Source organism: Hemiscyllium ocellatum, chromosome 31 (assembly GCF_020745735.1).
Source record: "Hemiscyllium ocellatum isolate sHemOce1 chromosome 31, sHemOce1.pat.X.cur, whole genome shotgun sequence".
NCBI classification, from domain to species: domain Eukaryota; kingdom Metazoa; phylum Chordata; class Chondrichthyes; order Orectolobiformes; family Hemiscylliidae; genus Hemiscyllium; species Hemiscyllium ocellatum.
In genome coordinates, this window is record NC_083431.1 from 21,453,670 (window position 1) to 21,471,814 (window position 18,145).

The window sequence follows — 18,145 nt, forward strand, 5'->3', positions numbered from 1 at the left end:
CAGAATATTGAGAAAATAAACAGTCATTTAAGACCATAAGATCTGACAAAAAAATTTTTTAAAAAGAGATAACCCCTCCATGGAGAATATTTAATATTCCTTGATGAGCAATATAAAAAAAGAAAGAACAATCCATCAAAGAGTTATTTTTAACTCCAGGCCAGCAATCTCCATCACTTTCTTCATGATGCTTTAGGAAATAAATGAAAAACTCTTATACGCTTTCACAGTTTGTTCATGGATGATTGTTTTATGAGATCTGCAAATGTTAACATCCTCACAATAAACCTATGAGATTAATTAATGGTATTCTCTGTGCCAATGCATAATGCTGAGATTTTTACATTTATTCTAATGTTTAAGATAATTGTATTCTCAAAGAAAGGGGAAATGAGACGAGGCAAAACTAATCTAGAAAAATATTTCTGGTATTGAAAACACTTCTTAATTACATTATGTTAATCTCAGAACCTGCTCTGTCATTCAACAAGATCATGGCTGATCTTTGATCTCAACTGTATTCCTACACTATCCTCTAATCCCTTGATATTTTTGCATAGAAATCTATTAATCTCAGTCTTGAAGTTGCTTAGAGTTTGCCCTAGAGGCTCCAAAAGGACTGATCCTGAGACTGTCATCTAGTTCTCTGTCAGGGAACATCATTCCTGCATCTTTCCATTTGATCCCTGCAAACAGATTTTTATGTTTGAAAGTGATTACCTCTTTTTTTTCTAACTCCAGAGAATATAGCCCTTCTATATAATCTTCCTTCACAGGACTTTCTCTACATCCCAGGAACTAGTTTGGTGAATTTTGTTTTTACATTCCCTCCATAGCAATTTTATCCTTCCTGGAGTAACTCTACCAAAACTGCACACAATATTCTAGGTGTAGTCTCATGAAGCCTCTGCATAATTGTAGTAGGCATTTTTATCCTATTCTCTTATCCTCTTGTAATGAAGGCCAACATATCATTTACCTTAATTACTTGCTGTACCTATATATTAACTTGCAATGATTCATAACCAAGGAAACCCAAGTCACTCAAGTTCAAAACTTCCCAGCCTTTTACTATTGAATAAATGCTTTATATTTTTTGATTTTCCTGCCAGTTTCTGCTTTGTATCCCATCTGCTAGATTTATGGACACTGACTAGCAGTCCAAATCCCTTTATATCTTATTTCCCCTCACAACTCCCACTCCCACAGCTTTGTGTCAGCTGAAAACTTATAACTATCGCATTTAATCTCCACATCCAGCTCATTGGTATTGATTATATTTAACTGGAGTTCACACACAATCCTTGTGGTACCCCACATCTGACAGCCTACCAACATGAAAATTAACTATTTATTTCCTGCTCTGATTTTTCTCTCTTTACAAGTTCTCAATCTATGTCATAGCCCTCCAAACCTGTATTTTACTTTTGCTTGCTGACATCTTGCCTGGGCCTTTATGAAAACTTTAAAAATACCTCCCCCCATCAGTAATATCTTTTAATGATAAAGGCATTTGTTAATTGATTTTGGGCTATTAGCACTTTTGTAAGTTTCAGAAACTCTATATAAACATGGCTGATCCGAGAATCAACTATTGTCACTTAATTCAGAGATTGCTCCTTTTTTTTTTACAGTTTATTTTTTTACATAATCTAATTTAATCATTTCTCATTCCTTATAATTATTGCCGATTTTTAGCTTGAAGAGTCAGAGTTCACTTGCGCAGTAGCTGTCAAAGCTCGAAAAGCCATGGAAGTTGAAATGGAAGATCTGCACCTTCAGATTGAAGATATCTCTAAAGCCAAAGTTTCAGTAAGTGCGGATAAGCATTTTGGAATTGGGATTTTAAAGTAGAAGTAAAACAGATTTGTCGTTTCAGTTTTGAAGAGTTTATTTTGAAGAAATCAGAAAATTATTTGAAGCAATGGACTAAATACCTGGCTTTCCAAGAGACAGTACAATATAAGTGACTATAAAGATATCTGTAAATTTAATTGAGTTGTATACAATTCTGAGTTTTATGACATGCAGGAAAACAAATGGTCAGCAGTCACTACTAGCCCAATTTCAATTTAGAAGAACAGTTCATATCAGCAGAAGGGCAGGTCAGTTTCCAAGCTGGGAGAGTTTGTGCCGAGGTTATCTAGGCCATTAGAACTGGAAATAAGCTTCTGGACCCTCCCTACAAAAATGAACCAATTAAGTAATAAATTAAAGATACTTCACTGTGATTGACTATCTGAAAAGAATATTGCTAGAAAAATGATTGAATCTTTTGTTTTGGTGATTATGATGAGATCTATCTTCACTGTTTTATCTGTTTATTAATTTGACGTGTTTTTGTATGATTAACTTGTTCTTGTGTCAAAAAAACATTGAACGTGTTCATGCAAGTTTGTTAGTGATTAATCACCATAGTAACCAACTACAAAAATTGAACTTATGATCTATCATGTCAAGTTGCCCAATGTTGCCCAATCTGACTTGCCCAGTGTTGTGCTCAAAAATTATGATAGTGATGAAAGCATTCAAACAAAATGGATAGAACAGATGAATACATGAATGAAGAATTGGAGCAAAATAGAGGGTAAACTACTGGGGTGGTTTCAGGGGAAGATAGAAATTGTACAAGTCTAACCGAGTGCACCTGAATTGGAGCAGGATCAACATCTTTGCAGAGAGATTTTCTAATGTGCTTTGTGAGGTTAAACTAATTTGGCAGGATATTGTCATGCTGAGTGTTGATTAAATATGGGATTATGCACAGAAGTATATGGAAGTGGAAACAATCCAGTCAAGAAAGTAGTGTAAATTATAGTTAAGTGGATGCACAAGGAAGCATGAAAAGGTTGGCTGGCATTTATTTTGGTACAAGGCATCTTGTAAGTTGGGCAGATGGGTTGCAAGAGTTGCTCAACACATGGGATGTGATATGTGATGATACTATGGCTTTAGAGGTGTACTGGTTTTCCTGTTTTATTTCTATGAATAGATGTGAGACAGGTGATAAGTGGTCTGTTTTAAGCCAATAAGCAGTTTGTGAGGTCTTAGGTTTTTTTAGATGTTGGAACAACAGAAGTAGCTTGAATGAGTGAGTGGAGTCAGGCTCCCACATGACCAGGTTTTAGTGTAGCTTTCAGCAGTTATTGGAGTTTTGAAGCTGCCATACAACACTCCAAAATGCTTAAGTTCTCTCTCACTCTGTTAGAAATTTCTGTATTCTTTCCTCTTCGACTGGAGAAACATTGCATGTACAACAATCTATTTTACTTAATTTGCCTTTGACAAGGGTGTCTTTATCGAGTATTACTATGTTGGAACAATTGCCGTTTTGTAGTTAAGTAGTCCATTTTTCTGTTAAATTTTGTAATAGAGTTACATTTATACCAATTCTTTTTTCTTTTATTTGTATTTTAACTGGAGAGTTAAGAATAATGTGTGCTTTGCTTAAAGCTAAGTGGTTTGATCGATCAAATTAACTCTGAACACAGCACCTTTATTCATGTCTTTAAAAAACAAAAGGTTAGGGTTAGGCAATCTTCTTGATATATTTGAAGGGTCTTTGATCTGGCCCTTAACAGATATCATTGCTACCACACAGACACAGTTGAGAGAGTGAGTTTAATATTTCAGGGTATAGAATCTTCAGATGAGGTGGTGTCACAGTTTTGATTAAGGTGTCAATACTGCAGTAAGGAAGAATGATATCTTAGAAGGTTCCTCAAATGAGGTCACATAGGTAAAACAAGAAGTGTTAACTCTACTTTCTCTTCTCGACCTGCTAAGTTTCTTCAGCAATTTTTGTTTTAATACAGAAATTATTAGGGAGCTCAGAGGTAGCTCTTGCCCATGGCAGAGACACACCAAGAGGGGTTGAAACATATTTAACCTGGAGCTGTAATCTGCAAACAGAGTAAAGAAAAATAAATCAGTATCATACAAAGAGAATATCACCAATATAATGTTGTATATTGATTGTGTCCTTTGTCTAACTTATCACATTTGTGTTTAAAAATAAATTTCCACTTTACTTTTCATAGAATCCCTGTAGTGTGGAAGGAGGCCATTTGAGTCCACACCAGCGCTCATACCCTTACCCAACACTATTAACCCTGCATTTCTCCTGGCTAATCTACCTAGCCTACATATCCCTGAACATTATGGGCAATGTAACATGGCCAGTCCACCTAACCTGCATATCTCCACAGTGTGGGAGGAAACCAGAGCACCCAGAGGAAACAAACAAAGACATGGGGAGAACATGAAAACTCCACACAGACAATCGCCCAAGGCTGTATTCCAACAGGGGTCCATGGCACTGTGAGGCAGCAGTGCTAACCACTAACCACTAGTTGGTGGAACAATTATTTCAAGCACAAGTCAAAGTTTTTTTTTAAATCAGCTTTACAACACTAGCATGGTCTCCTTCCCTTTGTGTCATGAATACTTTCTCCTTGATCTGTCTACTCCTATTAGCCTTTAATGAGATTAAAGATGGTTCCAAGCATTTATAGACAGTACATTGGTGATATTTCATTTGTATGATAAATTGACTTCCTTTCCTTCCTATGTTTGCAGGTTAAAGTTCCAAGTCATATGTGTCTCAAGCCCTCTTGGTGCCTCCAGCCATGGTTCACCCTAGTATCTTAGCTACCTAATAATTTCTGTCAGAAATTGCTAGAAAAGCTCAGCAGATCGGGCAGCATCTGTGAAGAAAAATCCAAGATAATGTTTTGGGTCCGGTGACTCTTCCTCAGAACGCATTACTCACTGGGCCTGAAACATTAACTCTGATTTCTCTTCAATGTTTCAGGCCCAGTGAGTTATGCGTTCTGAGGAAGAGTCACCGGACCCAAAACATCATCTTTGATTTCTCTTCACAGATGCTGCCAGATCTGCGGAGCTTTTCCAGAAATTTGTTTTTGTTTCTGACTTCCAGCATCTGCAGTTCTTTCAGTTTATGAAGAATTACCATCAGTTGGGATTATTACAATGCTTTAGGATATATTTTTTCTGTGTACAGATTAATTAAATCAGTGACAGAACTAAGCATTTTCATGCTCCACTTTAAACATATTTAAGTGTCCTTCTTCTAGCTTCATACATGCCTATAGTAGGACCAAAAAGCTCAAGATAAATTCCATGTCTTGACTGTCAGTACAATATTTCAGCAATAAATTGATAATATACAGCTTTCTAATTCTTAAGCTGAATAGACAAAAATGAACTTTTAATATCTTTCATGACCTTGCAGGGGTGAGTAAAGTGGGTGTTTGAGAGCTTTATAGTAATAAAGTGAAGCCAATACTAATCTGCAGTGTTAAAGTGAATGGAAGTGTCTTGAAATGATTTTTTTTTCTCCTTAATGATGCCTTGTGAGACGTTGGTGACTGGAAGCCCACAATAGGTATACAGCTATAACTGAGAAAATTTTAATTTGCACATTGAGGTAGAAGTAGTGACCCATCGAAAGATTAATAGAGGACAAGGAACTTGAAAGCATCTGAGAGAAGTCCTTGTTAATACACTTTATTTCCAAAATGGAATATGCCATATTTCTCAACATTCACATTATAGAAACAAGTTAATGAGCAAAAAGCACAGACTTTTGTGATATTGTAGAAAGAATTGTGCAATTACAAAATATTTATCATTGTTGTGTTAATTATTGACATGAAGCTATTCAGTAGTACATTGCATAACCGCGCAACCCATTAAATACATCGCTCCCTACAGATTGGAAAAATGACAAAAGGAGCTCCAGAGTTCAAGAAAGGAAGGAGAGAGAAAACTGGAAACTAGATCTCTTACCCATAATATGGAAAATGCAAGGATCTGCAATAAGGAGTGCAACAATAGACTTAGACAATAATGGCAGATTTAGGCAGAGTAAGCATAGATTTATTAAAGAGAAATCATGTTTAACAAATCTATTGCAATGTTTTGATGATGTAACTAACAAATAAGGAGAATCATTGGATGTGGTATATTTAGATTTTCAGTAAGCATTTGATAAAATCCCATTCAAGAGGTTAATAACCAAAATTGAAAAACAGATTTATTAACGAATATATTGACATGGATTGAGATAACATACTGGTTAACATACTGAAAGCAGAGTCAGAATAAATGGGTCATTTTCAGGTTGTCACTTTAAGTACTGCAAGGATCAGAACTTGGATCCAATTATCCACAATCTGTATATACATTTAATCCTACATTTAAATCTAATATTTCCAAATTTGCAGATGTCACAAAACCAATTGGGGTTGAAAACTGTGAGGAGGGTGTGAAGATGCTTGACACAACATTGTAGGCTGAAGGGCCTGTGCTGTTCTATGTTGTATGTTTTTAAAGTGAATTAGAGAGGCTAAATGAATATGAAGAAATTTGGCAGATGAAATGATGGAGAAATGTGAGGTTATTTGCTTTGGTAGGAAAAATAGATAATTTTTCAAATGATAGAAGGTTTGGAAGTGTTGAACCTCAAATGGACTTGGATGTCTTTGTTCATTAATCACTGAGAATTAACATGCAAATATAAGCAATTAAGGCAAATAGTCTTTAAACCTTTATTACAAAAGAATTTGAGGACAGAAGCACAGATTTGCCAAGTCCACAAGACGTAGAGAGATCATATTGCTATAAAAGCTCCTTTCCTTGTTTAAACTTAACATACAAACAAATTAGGTGCAGAAGCAGGTCACCCAGTCCTTCAAACCCCTCAGGATTTTGCATTCATTCTCTATATAGGTAAAATTCCGCTTTAATCCTGTGCCATAATGAACTATTTCATTTTCTTGCATTATACTCCATTTGCCATATTTTGCCAATTATTCTTACTTGGCTTTATTGGTCTGCATCTTTGTTATGTCATCTTCACAATGTATTTTCCAACCTATCTTTGTCATCTGCAAATTCAGTCACAATATCTTGATTCCCTCATTCAAATAAATTGTTATAAGTTGAGGCCCAGCACAGAACATTGTGGGACCCCCTTGGTTGCATCCTGCCAATGTGAATTCTACCAACCAGTCTCGGTTAATATGTTACCGTCTGCACCATGCCTATACTTTACTCCTTCAAAGGAAGGAATGCCGATAAATTGATTAAACATAATTTTCATTTTGCAAAACCATCCTGACATTTCTTTACTTTGAATTTTTCCAAGTACCTCTTTGTAATCTCCTCAAAAGTCAATTCCACCCCCTTTCCTTCAATAGACACTGAGCTAATTGGCTTATAATTTACTGATTTCTGCTTCTTGCCCTCCTTTGCTGGGCTAAAACAAATCCTAGATAGAGAGATAAATGTTTAACTATATGTTTTCTGAACCTTTACTTCAGCCTGGGAAGAAAGTTTACGAGTGGCGTCAACTTAGCCTGCTTCATTGAATTAGAAGTTTATGGTTTCACATTTCACAGCTGCTTTGGGCATAAAGTCTAGACCGGCAGGTACTCCAACATTGCCTACTTGCCGATACAGGATGGAAAACATCAATAGTAATATTAAAACAGCAACAACTGCCATGGTTCCACATTCCTTTTTTAATCAACAGCAACAATAGTCATATCATCTGATTTGTTTATCTTAGGTATTTATAGAGTCATAGAGATGTACAGCATGGAAACAGACCCTTCGATCCAACCTGTCCATATCGATAAATGATTTGGATGCCAGCATAAGAGGTGTAGTGTTCAGCGAAGAAGGTTACCTCAGATTACAACAGGATCTGGATCAGATGGGCCAATGGGCTGAGGAGTGGCAGATGGAGTTAATTCAGATAAATGCGAGGTGCTGCATTTTGGGAATGTAAATCTTAGTAGGACTTATACACTTAATGGTAAAGTCCTAGGAAGTGTTGCTGAACAAAGAGACCTTGGAGTGCAGGTTCATAACTCCTTAAAAGTGGAGTCACAGGTAGATAGGATAGTGAAGAAGACGTTTGGTATGCTTTCTTTTATTGGTCAGAGTATTGAGTACAGGAGTTGGGAGGTCATATTGCAGCTGTACAGGACATTGGTTAGCCACTGCTGGAATATTGCGGGCAATTCTGATCTTCCTATTGGAAAGATGTTGTCCAAATGCCTCTTAAATATTGCAATTATACCAGCCTCCACCACATTCTCTGGCAGCTCATTCCATACACGTACCACCCTCTGTGTGAAAAAGTTGCCCATTAAGTCTCTTTTATATCTTTCCCCTCTCACCCTAAACCTATACCCTCTAGTCCTGGACTCCCCGATCCCAGGGAAAAGACTTTGCCTATTTATCCTATCCATGCCCCTTATAATTTTGTAAACCTCTATAAGGTCACCCCTCAGCCTCCGACGCCCCAGGGAAAACAGCCCCAGCCTGTTCAGCCTCTCCCTATAGCTCAGATCCTCCAACCCTGATGACATCTTTGTAAATCTTTTCTGAACCCTTTCAAGTTTCACAACATCTTTTGAGGCTAGAAGTTCTAATTGGCTGCCAGTTTTCCCTATATAGCAGTGGTTACATGTCAGAAGTCGTCCATTGACTTTTAAATCGTGGAACAGCACATTAAAGCAAAAAAAAGGAAATATTCCTGTTTACGTAAAATAGAGTCATCTTAATATTGGGTTTCAATTAATCAAAGTGAGTTTGCATTCACAATTATCCAGAAACGGAATTTCCAAATTCCGGTTTGGTTCAGAAGAATAATTAAGTATTTCCCACATGGATGCCAAAATTGCAGGGACAATCAGCCTGAACTACTCTGTCTGCTTCTAAGAGCATGATTTTTTGGTGGCATTGCTATAGAAGCAAAGAAAATGCTATCCTGACTCCAATCTATAAATACTAAATGAACCACAATAAGGCACCTTTTATTAAATAAAGAAAGAACCTTCAAAGTTTAGATTAGATTACTTAGTGTGGAAACAGGCCTTTCGGCCCAACAAGTCCACACCGACCCGCCGAAGCGCAACCCACCCACACCCCTACATTTACCCCTTACCTAACACTACGGGCAATTTAGCATGGCCAATTCACCTGACCCGCACATCTTTTTGACTGTGGGAGGAAACCGGAGCACCCGGAGGAAACCCACGCAGACGCGGGGAGAATGTGCAAACTCCACACAGTCAGTCGCCTGAGTCGGGAATTGACCCCGGGTCTCAGGCACTGTGAGGAAGCAGTGCTAACCACTGTGCCACCGTGCCGCCCAACTTTTAAACTGCAGTATCAATCAGTATATGTGACATTTCATAATTGTAAAATGATGCAATACAAATGGCTCAAATGTAATTTTGTGTCTGCATTTCCTGTCCATAGTTGGAAGAACAATTAAGTCGTTTGCAGCGTGAGAAAAATGAACTACAGAGCCGTCTTGAGGAAGATCAAGAGGATATGAATGAACTCATGAAGAAGCACAAAGCTATAGTTTCTCAGGTTGGTAATGGACTTGCCACATTGCATGTTATTTTCCTTAATACATCATTATCTCACAAACTGAATTGGTGAGTTTAGATTCCATTTGTTTGAAAATCTCAGACAGATTTGCTTAATAGACAAACTAATAACTAGACAGCTACTGAGCATTTTATTTACACATCCTTACGCTAGCATGTTGCTACCTTGATTCCTCATGTCTGCTGGACATATGATTTGCTTCTTGGCTTGTTAACCTATTCCTCAGTGAAGTGATAGAAGATCCTTTATTCAAGATGAAGTTGCATGAAGGGACAGGATGTGTGTGTATTTGGAAAGGCAAGGACTGATTGGGAATAGTCAGCATGGCTTTGAGTGTGGGAAATCATGTCTCACAAACTTGATTGAATTTTTTGATGAAGTAACAAAGAGGATTAATGAGGGCAGAGCAGTAGATGTCACCTATACGGACTTCAGTAAGACATTCGACAAGGTTCACCATGGAAGACTGGTTAGCAAGGTTAGATCTCTCAGAATACAGGGAGAACTAGCCATTTGGATACAGAACTGGCTCAAAGGCAGAAGACAGGGAATGGCGGTGGAGGGTTGTTTTTCAGACTGGAGGCCTGTGAGCAGTGGAGTGCCACAAGGATCGGTGCTGGGTCCACTACTTTTCATCATCTACATAAATGATTTGGATGTGAGCATAAGAGGTACAGTTAGTGAGTTTGCAGATGAGACTAAAATTGGAGGTGTAGTGGACAGCGAAGAAGGTTACCTCAGATTACAATAGGATCTTAATCAGATGGGCCAGTGGGCTGAGAAGTGGCAGATGGAGTTTAATTTAGATAAATGCGAGGTGCTGCATTTTGGCAAGTAAATCTTAGCAAGACTTACACACTTAATGGTAAGGTCCTAGGGAGTATTGCTGAACAAAGAGATCGTGGAGTGCAGGTTCATATCTCCTTGAAAGTGGAGTCGCAGGTAGATAGGATAGTGAAGAAGGCATTTGGTATGCTTTCCTATATCGGTCAGCGTATTGACTACAGGAGTTGGGAGGTCATGTTGCTGCTGTACAGGATATTGGTTAGACCGCTGTTGGCATATTGCATGCAGTTCTGGTCTCCTTCCTATCGGAAAGATGTTGTGAAACTTAAAAGGGTTCAGAGAGGATTTACAAGGATATTGCCAGGGTTGGAAGATTTGAGCTATACGTAGAGGCTGAACAGGCTGGGGCTGTTTTCCCTGGACCGTCAGAGGTTGAGGGGTGACCTTAGAGGTTTACAAAATTATGAGGGGCATGGATGGGGTAAATAGACAGATTTTTTGTTTCCCTGGAGTCAGGGAATCCAGAACAAGAGGGCATAGATTTAGGGTGAGAGGGGAAAGCTATAAAAGAGACCTAAGGGGCAACGTTTACACGCAGAGGGTGGTATGTGTATGGAATGAGCTTCCAGAGGAAGTGGTGGAGGCTAGTGTAATTGGAACACTTAAAAAGCATTTGGATGGGTATATGAATAAGAAGGATTTAGAGGTATATGGGTCCGGTGCTGGCAGGTGGGACTAGATTGGGTTGGGATATCTGGTCGACATGGACGGGTTGGACCAAAGCGTCTGTTTCCGTGCTGTACATCTCTGTGGCTCTATACGAATACATTAGTGGAGTTGCAAAACAATTTTTCAATTCTTGTTTCTGTGTAAATAAAGTTTGAGTCTGAGTCTCTATAGCGTATTGGTGGTTTGCTTTCTGCACTTTGGTTACTGTGCCAGTATCAGTAATTGTACATAATGTTTGCAAATATTGCTATCTACTAAGAATGGATTAATTTTTATGCCATATTTTAACAGTATGTCAATGACATGACTTTTCCTTTTCTACAAGAGTTTTTTTATGGAAAGTTTCAATAAGTATTGAAGCTGTAGACAATTCATTTATTGCTCAGCCAATACAGTAGACAAATCACAGTATGTCCATTTCACAGCACTTACTGATGAACTAATCAATTGATTCTTTTGGCTGTTGTTTATAAGACATGAGCTCTGGATGGAGAATTCTAATAGTCACCTTTGCATGAAGCTGAGCTTCCAGCATTTGATTTGATTTGAATTGAATTAGCTTTATTGTCACTTATACAAATGAATGCAGTGAAAAGTTTATAGTTGCTGCATTACAGTGCCATTTTAAGGACAAAGATACCTAAGTGTAGATACATAAGATCAAATTCTTAAGAAACAAAGAAAAATTGGAAAAGTGATTAAATAAATTAGTCCAGCATTATAGGACATAGGAATAAATTAAAGTTCAGAATATCAGTCTTTTCTAGTCCATCCTGGCATTTAGTCTCAAGGGAGACCTCCACCTTCTCCCCACCACCTGCGCTGGACCCACCAACGTAAGAATCACCCCATTTTAAGCGCCATCTCTTCACTTCACTGACACCATTGAAGCCATACTTGCCTCGCAATCAAGAATGCCTGGCTGCACCAGCACTACCATCCTCAATTACTGGAGGAGCTTTGCTGCCACTGCCGCTGGCTCTGAATGCTGGGATAACAACCCCGCTGCTGCTGCCACAGGCCCCGAATGGCAGGAGAACAACCCTACTGCCACTATCTTCTATCGTGGAGAGAGTCCAGATCTGCCACTCTTCATGGCCTGCTCTCACTGCTACACCAATGCCACCGATCAACCTGCCACAGAAAAGAGAAAAAAAGAGCAGAAGCAAAAGTAGAACAAAGAAAGAAAACAGATGCGAACAGGATGGACTGCAGGCATCTGCAGTCATTGTTTTTACCTGTGTGCAGCCTGTTTCTCTGCCACTATCTTGCACCAGAAGTCTTTCTCATAGTTTGGGATGATCTTGTTGGTCCTCTTGGACCTGCAATGTTGACTTTGCACAATCTCTCATTTCCAGTGGCTATCTTTATTTTCACTACTGGCTAATCTGTTTTGCAATTGTTATATCTAAGAAACAAAGATCCATTCTTTGCTTAAAATACTTAAATTCAAATAGGACATTTGCAGCCTTCCAATTCATTGCGAGGGAATTTGATAGTCATCTTCCTGGTGTTTCTTATCTTCTGAGAATATTATCAATGTGTAAAGGATTTATAGTGCTGAGTCTATATGGCTACTCTGTGTGGGGATGTGACAGTGTAGCTGTTGTGTTTCCTTTTGCTTTTCTAAATTCTTCTCCGTACTGTTTTCATTTGTGGCTCTAACTTTTTAAAAATTATTTTTGTGGAACTGAAGCCTATCTTGGTGATTGTGCAGCATCTACAGCCTAACTTGGACCTGTCTCTCCATCTGTGCTAACCACCAATCTGGACAGCTCAAAAATCAGTACTGGAGTGCTATACCTCTATAAATGGAGGCCTAGGTTCATGTCCCACCTCCTCTAGAGTGTATATAATAACAACATTAAATAGGTTCATTAGAAAATATCCACGAATCCATACTAACTGTTCAGCCAATATTATATATTATTTATTTTTCCCCTAGGCTAAATGTAACTTCTGTACTGCTTCAAGTGTTGACTGATGTATTTCCTGTGTTTTTCAGGTTTGAAATGTTGCTTTAGTTTTGTTTTAAAAGAGTAATTGCCATTGATCACTACATCATAATGTGTGTCCTTGTACCATTGCAATTAAGTATTAGTGCCCATCAAGCAATCCTTCAGTGCGCAGGCTATGGCCCCTGAAACCCACCTCACCGTTTTTGCTTCTGATTCCCCTCACTCCAAACCCCATGGTTCCCACTCTGCAGACTCCATCCTGTTTTCCCTCACCTTTTGTCTGGGATCTATCCCAATCTTGGATCTGAGTGGGATACAGTGATGCTAACAGCTCCTGCTGGTGCTGCTGGCATGAAAAACAGCTCTTGGTGAGCAGGACTCCTACCACTTTGGTGGTCCCTTAAGTAACTGAAGAACAATAGATTCATTTTGGACCACCTCCATTGAATTAATGTAGCTTTTCTGCCAATTCTTCAACCACTTTGAGACATGTTGTAACCTGATAAAGTTCCAGTTATTGTGTGCACTCTTAATACAACTGATCTTTGGCTTTGTTGTGTAAAGGTCCACAATTGGAAACCACCTTCAAAAGTTAAATGCATTTAACCCATTAGTTAATGAATTTGCACAACAAATTTGAAGGCTTCTCCAGAATAAAGAATTTGTCATTTGCAATACACTGGTAGTAGAAACTGACAATGACTAGTCATTTGCAGAATAGGAGTGGTTATTATCCTGGTCGAGTCCATGCTGGTTCACTGTAGAACAGACTAGTCAGTCCCATTTCCCCTACTATATACCATAGCTTGTTTGTTTATTTCCTTCAACTGCCCATCCAATATCAGTTTGAATCAATGATCATCTCTGCTTGCATCACTTTTATGAGCAGCAAATTTCAGATCATTTGCTATGTAATAATGTTCTTCACATCATCTATGCACTACTTAACCCAAATCTTACACGTGCCCCACTTGACCTTGCACCATTAACTTTTCTTTGTTTACCTTAACCAAATCATAAAATCATAATTATCTATATCTTATCAGAACTATTTTGTTCCAAGGGGATAAACCATAACTTTGTGTAGTTAAAATCCCTCATCCCTGGGACTATTCTGGTAAATCTTCTCAGCATCCATTCAAGGACCCTCACATTTTTCTAAAGCATGGAAACCAGGATTGTACTCGCAACTCTGTTTCTATCCTAGTCAGAACTTTGTAAATGTTCTGCATAACATTTTTCAATGTGTTCTGCCACCTTCAAAGATTTCACAAGAGACCTTGTCAAAAGCCTCACTGAACTCGATGTAAACCACATCAACTGCACTACCGTATCGATAGGTTTAGTCACTTTTCAGAATCTCAATTAAATTAATCTGACAGGATCTCCCATTAACAAGTCTGTGCTGACTATCCCTGATCAATCCTTGCCTTTCCAAGTATTAACCAATACTGTCTCTTAACAATTTTTTCAACAGTTGTCCTACCACTGACATCAGACTAACTGGTCTGTAAATACCTGGCCTATCCCTGCTGTCCTTTTTGAACAAAAGAGTCACATTAGCTATCTACCAGTCAGTTGGCAGTTCACTTGTAGCCAGCAAAATATTAAATATCGCCGCCAGGTCCCAGCAATGTCCTCCATTGCCTCCTTTAGCAGCCTGGATACATATTATCGGGTCCTGGAGCTTTATGCCAACTAAAGTATCTAATTTGTCCTCCTTATTAATCTCGCCATTCTACCTGAAATCCCTGGCTATTATCACTTTTTCATCAAAAATTCACAAAGGAGAATTGTACATGCCCTTGCCTTTTGGCTTCATGCACAGGTTGCCCCTTTGGTCTCTAATTGGCCCACTGTTTCCTTGGTAATCCTTTAATATACTTATAGAATGTCTAGGGGTTTTTCTTAATCCTATATGCCAAAGATATTTTATGGCCCCTTTTTCCCATTTTTTTTTAAACATCCCCATACACTTTTGAAGGGGCTTCCCTGTTTTTAATGTGCTGTACCTAACATATGTTTTCTCCTATTTCTTTTTCAAACTCTTAATATCTCTTGACATCCAGGGTTCTCTGGACTTGCTGCCCTTGTCCTCCACTCTTAGAGGAACATACTGGCCCTGAACCCTCACTATGCTACTTTTAAAAGACTTGCACTCTCCAAATGTAAATTTATCTGCAAGTAGCTGCTCCCAGTCAATGATTGCCGTATCCTGTGAAATGATATTGAAATTGGCTTTCTCCCAATTTAGAAACTTCTACACTATCCTTATTTCGTCCAATAATGAATTTGAAACTTATGGTTGCTATCACCAAAAAGGTCAGCCACTGTCAGTTCAACCACTTGACCGATTTCATCCTCTAGGATTATGTGTAGCCCTGCCCTTCTCTGGTCGGGCTATCTACGAACTAGCACAATGCCACCCTCACCCTGATGGTCACCTTTGTGTGTGGCTGCATCAAGCTGTGCGTGGATCCCTGATTCACAAACACCAAGTGTCACTACATATTGAGGTTCTAGCTGTCCCCGATATTGCGAAAGATGGGCCTGGCCTCGCTTGAAAACACCTTTGACCACAAGTCCATCAGGAAGTGGTCAGCATGTAGTGTCCTTGAGACCCTTCGGGAAAAGGAGTGGGGGGATCCTGTCGAGTGGCTCCCTGGGCAGACTGTCAAAGTCATTTGACAGAATGCCTTATTGCCAGAACTTTCCAACACGCACCAAGACATGGCTTGGCTGGTGGTGAGAAGGGCTCTGCCTGTGAGATCCTTTATGCACGCCCAGACTCTCTGCCGCACCACTGGCTGCCCTCGAAGCAGTTGTGGAGTGGATGAGACTGTCACACACCACCTTCTGGAATGTGCCTATGCAAAGGAAGTATGGAGAAGAATGCAATGGTGTTTGTCGAGGTTCGTCCCGAGCAGCTCTGTGACGAAGGACTCCGTGCTCTATGGTCTGTTCCCTGGGATGCACACAGACGAACGTGAACTGTGCCTGGAGAATCATCAACTCGGTCAAAGACACTTTTTGGTAGTCCAAAACCTGAAGGAATTGACCCCGACTGAGTGTTGCAGACTGGCACATTCCAAGGTCCAGGACTACGTGTTGAGGGACGCGCTGAAGCTTGGGGCAGCTGCCGCCAATGCACGGTGGGGAAAGACCACCGTGTAACGTCTGCTTGCCAAAGAAGAACAGGGGGCCCACTCAGCAATCAGGCTCCGCTGAATATATGGATGGTAAATGTACAGACCTGTATATACGAATGAGCAATTCCGATCTCTGTATGTAAAGAAATGCAAGGTGCGCCTGTGAATGGCACCACCAGTTGTACAGATCATCAAAATATTTTAGGAAAAGTATATTTTTGAAATTTAAAAAAAAATCTACGTACTAGCACAAAAAGCTCTCCTGGGTGCACTTTAAAAAAAAATTCCCCCCATCTATTCCTTTGTGCTCCCATATATCTTCTGCACATATCCTTCCTTCTGGAAGGTCGAGGCCATGCATTTGTAAATGCATATATAATATGTATGTTATATAGGTTTAAAACAAACAGTAGCTCTATGATTGCACTGTCTACCACCCTCCAGTCTAACCATCACAATTTTCCATGACTCGCTGTTTTCTTTCCTTACACCGATCCTTTTAACCGAGCTGACAGTGATCCTCCTAATCCATGAGGCTTAATTTCAGTAATCAGTCTTTATGCAGTATTATATCAAACACTTTCTTAAAATCCATTGGACAGCATCGATTACAAACTCTTCATCAACCTTGCATGTTACTTCATCAAAGATTAAATTTGGGTCAGACAAGCGCTCCCTGCCCTTTTAGAAATTTGTGTTGACTATCTTTGATTAACTAAATGTTTGCAAGTACTTGTTAATTTTTCTCAGGATTATTATTTCTAAAGCTTAACCGACTATTGATGTTAAGCTAACTGACCTTTAGTTGATAGGACTGTTCATATACTCGTTCATGTTCATATACTCCTACATACAGAGGGTGGTTCGCATATAGAATGAACTGCCAGAGGAATGGTGGATGCAGGTATAGTTACAACATTTAAAAGGCATGTGGATATGCAAATGAATATGAAAGATTTAGAAGGTTATGGGCTAAATGCAGACAAGGAAACTTAATAGTCACGAATAAGTTAGACCGAAAGGTCTTTTTCCATGCTGTATGATTCTATGACTGTATGATATTGCACTTGTTACTCTGCAGTTCCACAGCATGTCCTGTGTAGCTTTAAGTATGCAGTGCCAATTTTTTTTTAAGCCACTAAGTATATTTTTATCTAAGATGGATTCATAGAATTTTGAAGGACAGAATGCAGATCATCATGGTTATATCTGCTCTTTCAAGAGATGTCCAATTTTGTCCAGCACTATAATTTTTTTCCCCATATCTCTGCAAATTAGTCCTCTTCAAAATTGAAATAAAGCATTTTTTTTAGTCATCTAGGGACTTAGCCCAGATCAATGAACTGCAGTCACAACTTGAGGAATCCAATAAAGAGAAACAAGAACTACAAGAAAAGGTATGTAACTCATTTTATTGTCATAATACAGTTGTTCACAAGCAGAACTATGATTGCCTGCATGGCCTTTGTAATTTGCAACAACCTTTAGATTTGGACACCTGTTTTGTTAACTATGTGGCAAAGAGAATTCACTCGAGCTTATTTTGAATGGCCATCAATGAGAGAAAACAGCACAGTTTTGAACCCACAAACTATTCACCCTATTCCTTTTCCTGGGAATCGTTACTTGAAAACAGCGAGCAAGATTAAACAAATCACAAATTTATTCCATTTTGTCTACAATTGTGGTTTTATCCTGAACTCCTCTGTAACTTAGTTGCTTTGTTAAAGCCAAACTGAACAAAATGCTGAAGTAATCTGTTTACAGTTTTCAGATTGGGACACGGTGCAATACAATATGACATAAGAAAATGAGACTGTTTTACAAAGAGGAGCTAACTCTTTTAAATTTTGGCTTTGGATCACATTGTAAATGTAACTGCTATTCTTCATTAACACTTTTGTGCATTGCTTGTAATTATTTCTTTTCAAAGGTACTAATTTATTGACAGAATCCTTCACTCAATAAATTGATGTAGTTTGTGCTATCTGTTACAAAAACATTATGGGAAAAAAAAGCACTTTTAGGTGTAACAACAAAGTTACACAGAGAAAAGAACTTAAGTACTAGGAGCAAAGGTGTTTAAGT

The 18,145-nt window shown here is 38.7% G+C and overlaps 1 protein-coding gene across 6 annotated transcripts in view; it reads left to right on the plus strand.

The window, feature by feature from the left end:
* myo18ab (myosin XVIIIA b) overlaps positions 1-18,145 on the plus strand; it is a 308,092-nt gene that overhangs the window by 263,041 nt on the left and 26,906 nt on the right. For all 6 annotated transcript variants that reach the window (XM_060848332.1, XM_060848328.1, XM_060848330.1 and 3 more), the window contains 3 exons: positions 1,699-1,812; positions 9,298-9,414; positions 17,371-17,454. In XM_060848332.1, coding sequence (XP_060704315.1) covers positions 1,699-1,812; positions 9,298-9,414; positions 17,371-17,454 — 315 coding nt within the window. The remainder of the gene's footprint in view (positions 1-1,698; positions 1,813-9,297; positions 9,415-17,370; positions 17,455-18,145) is intronic.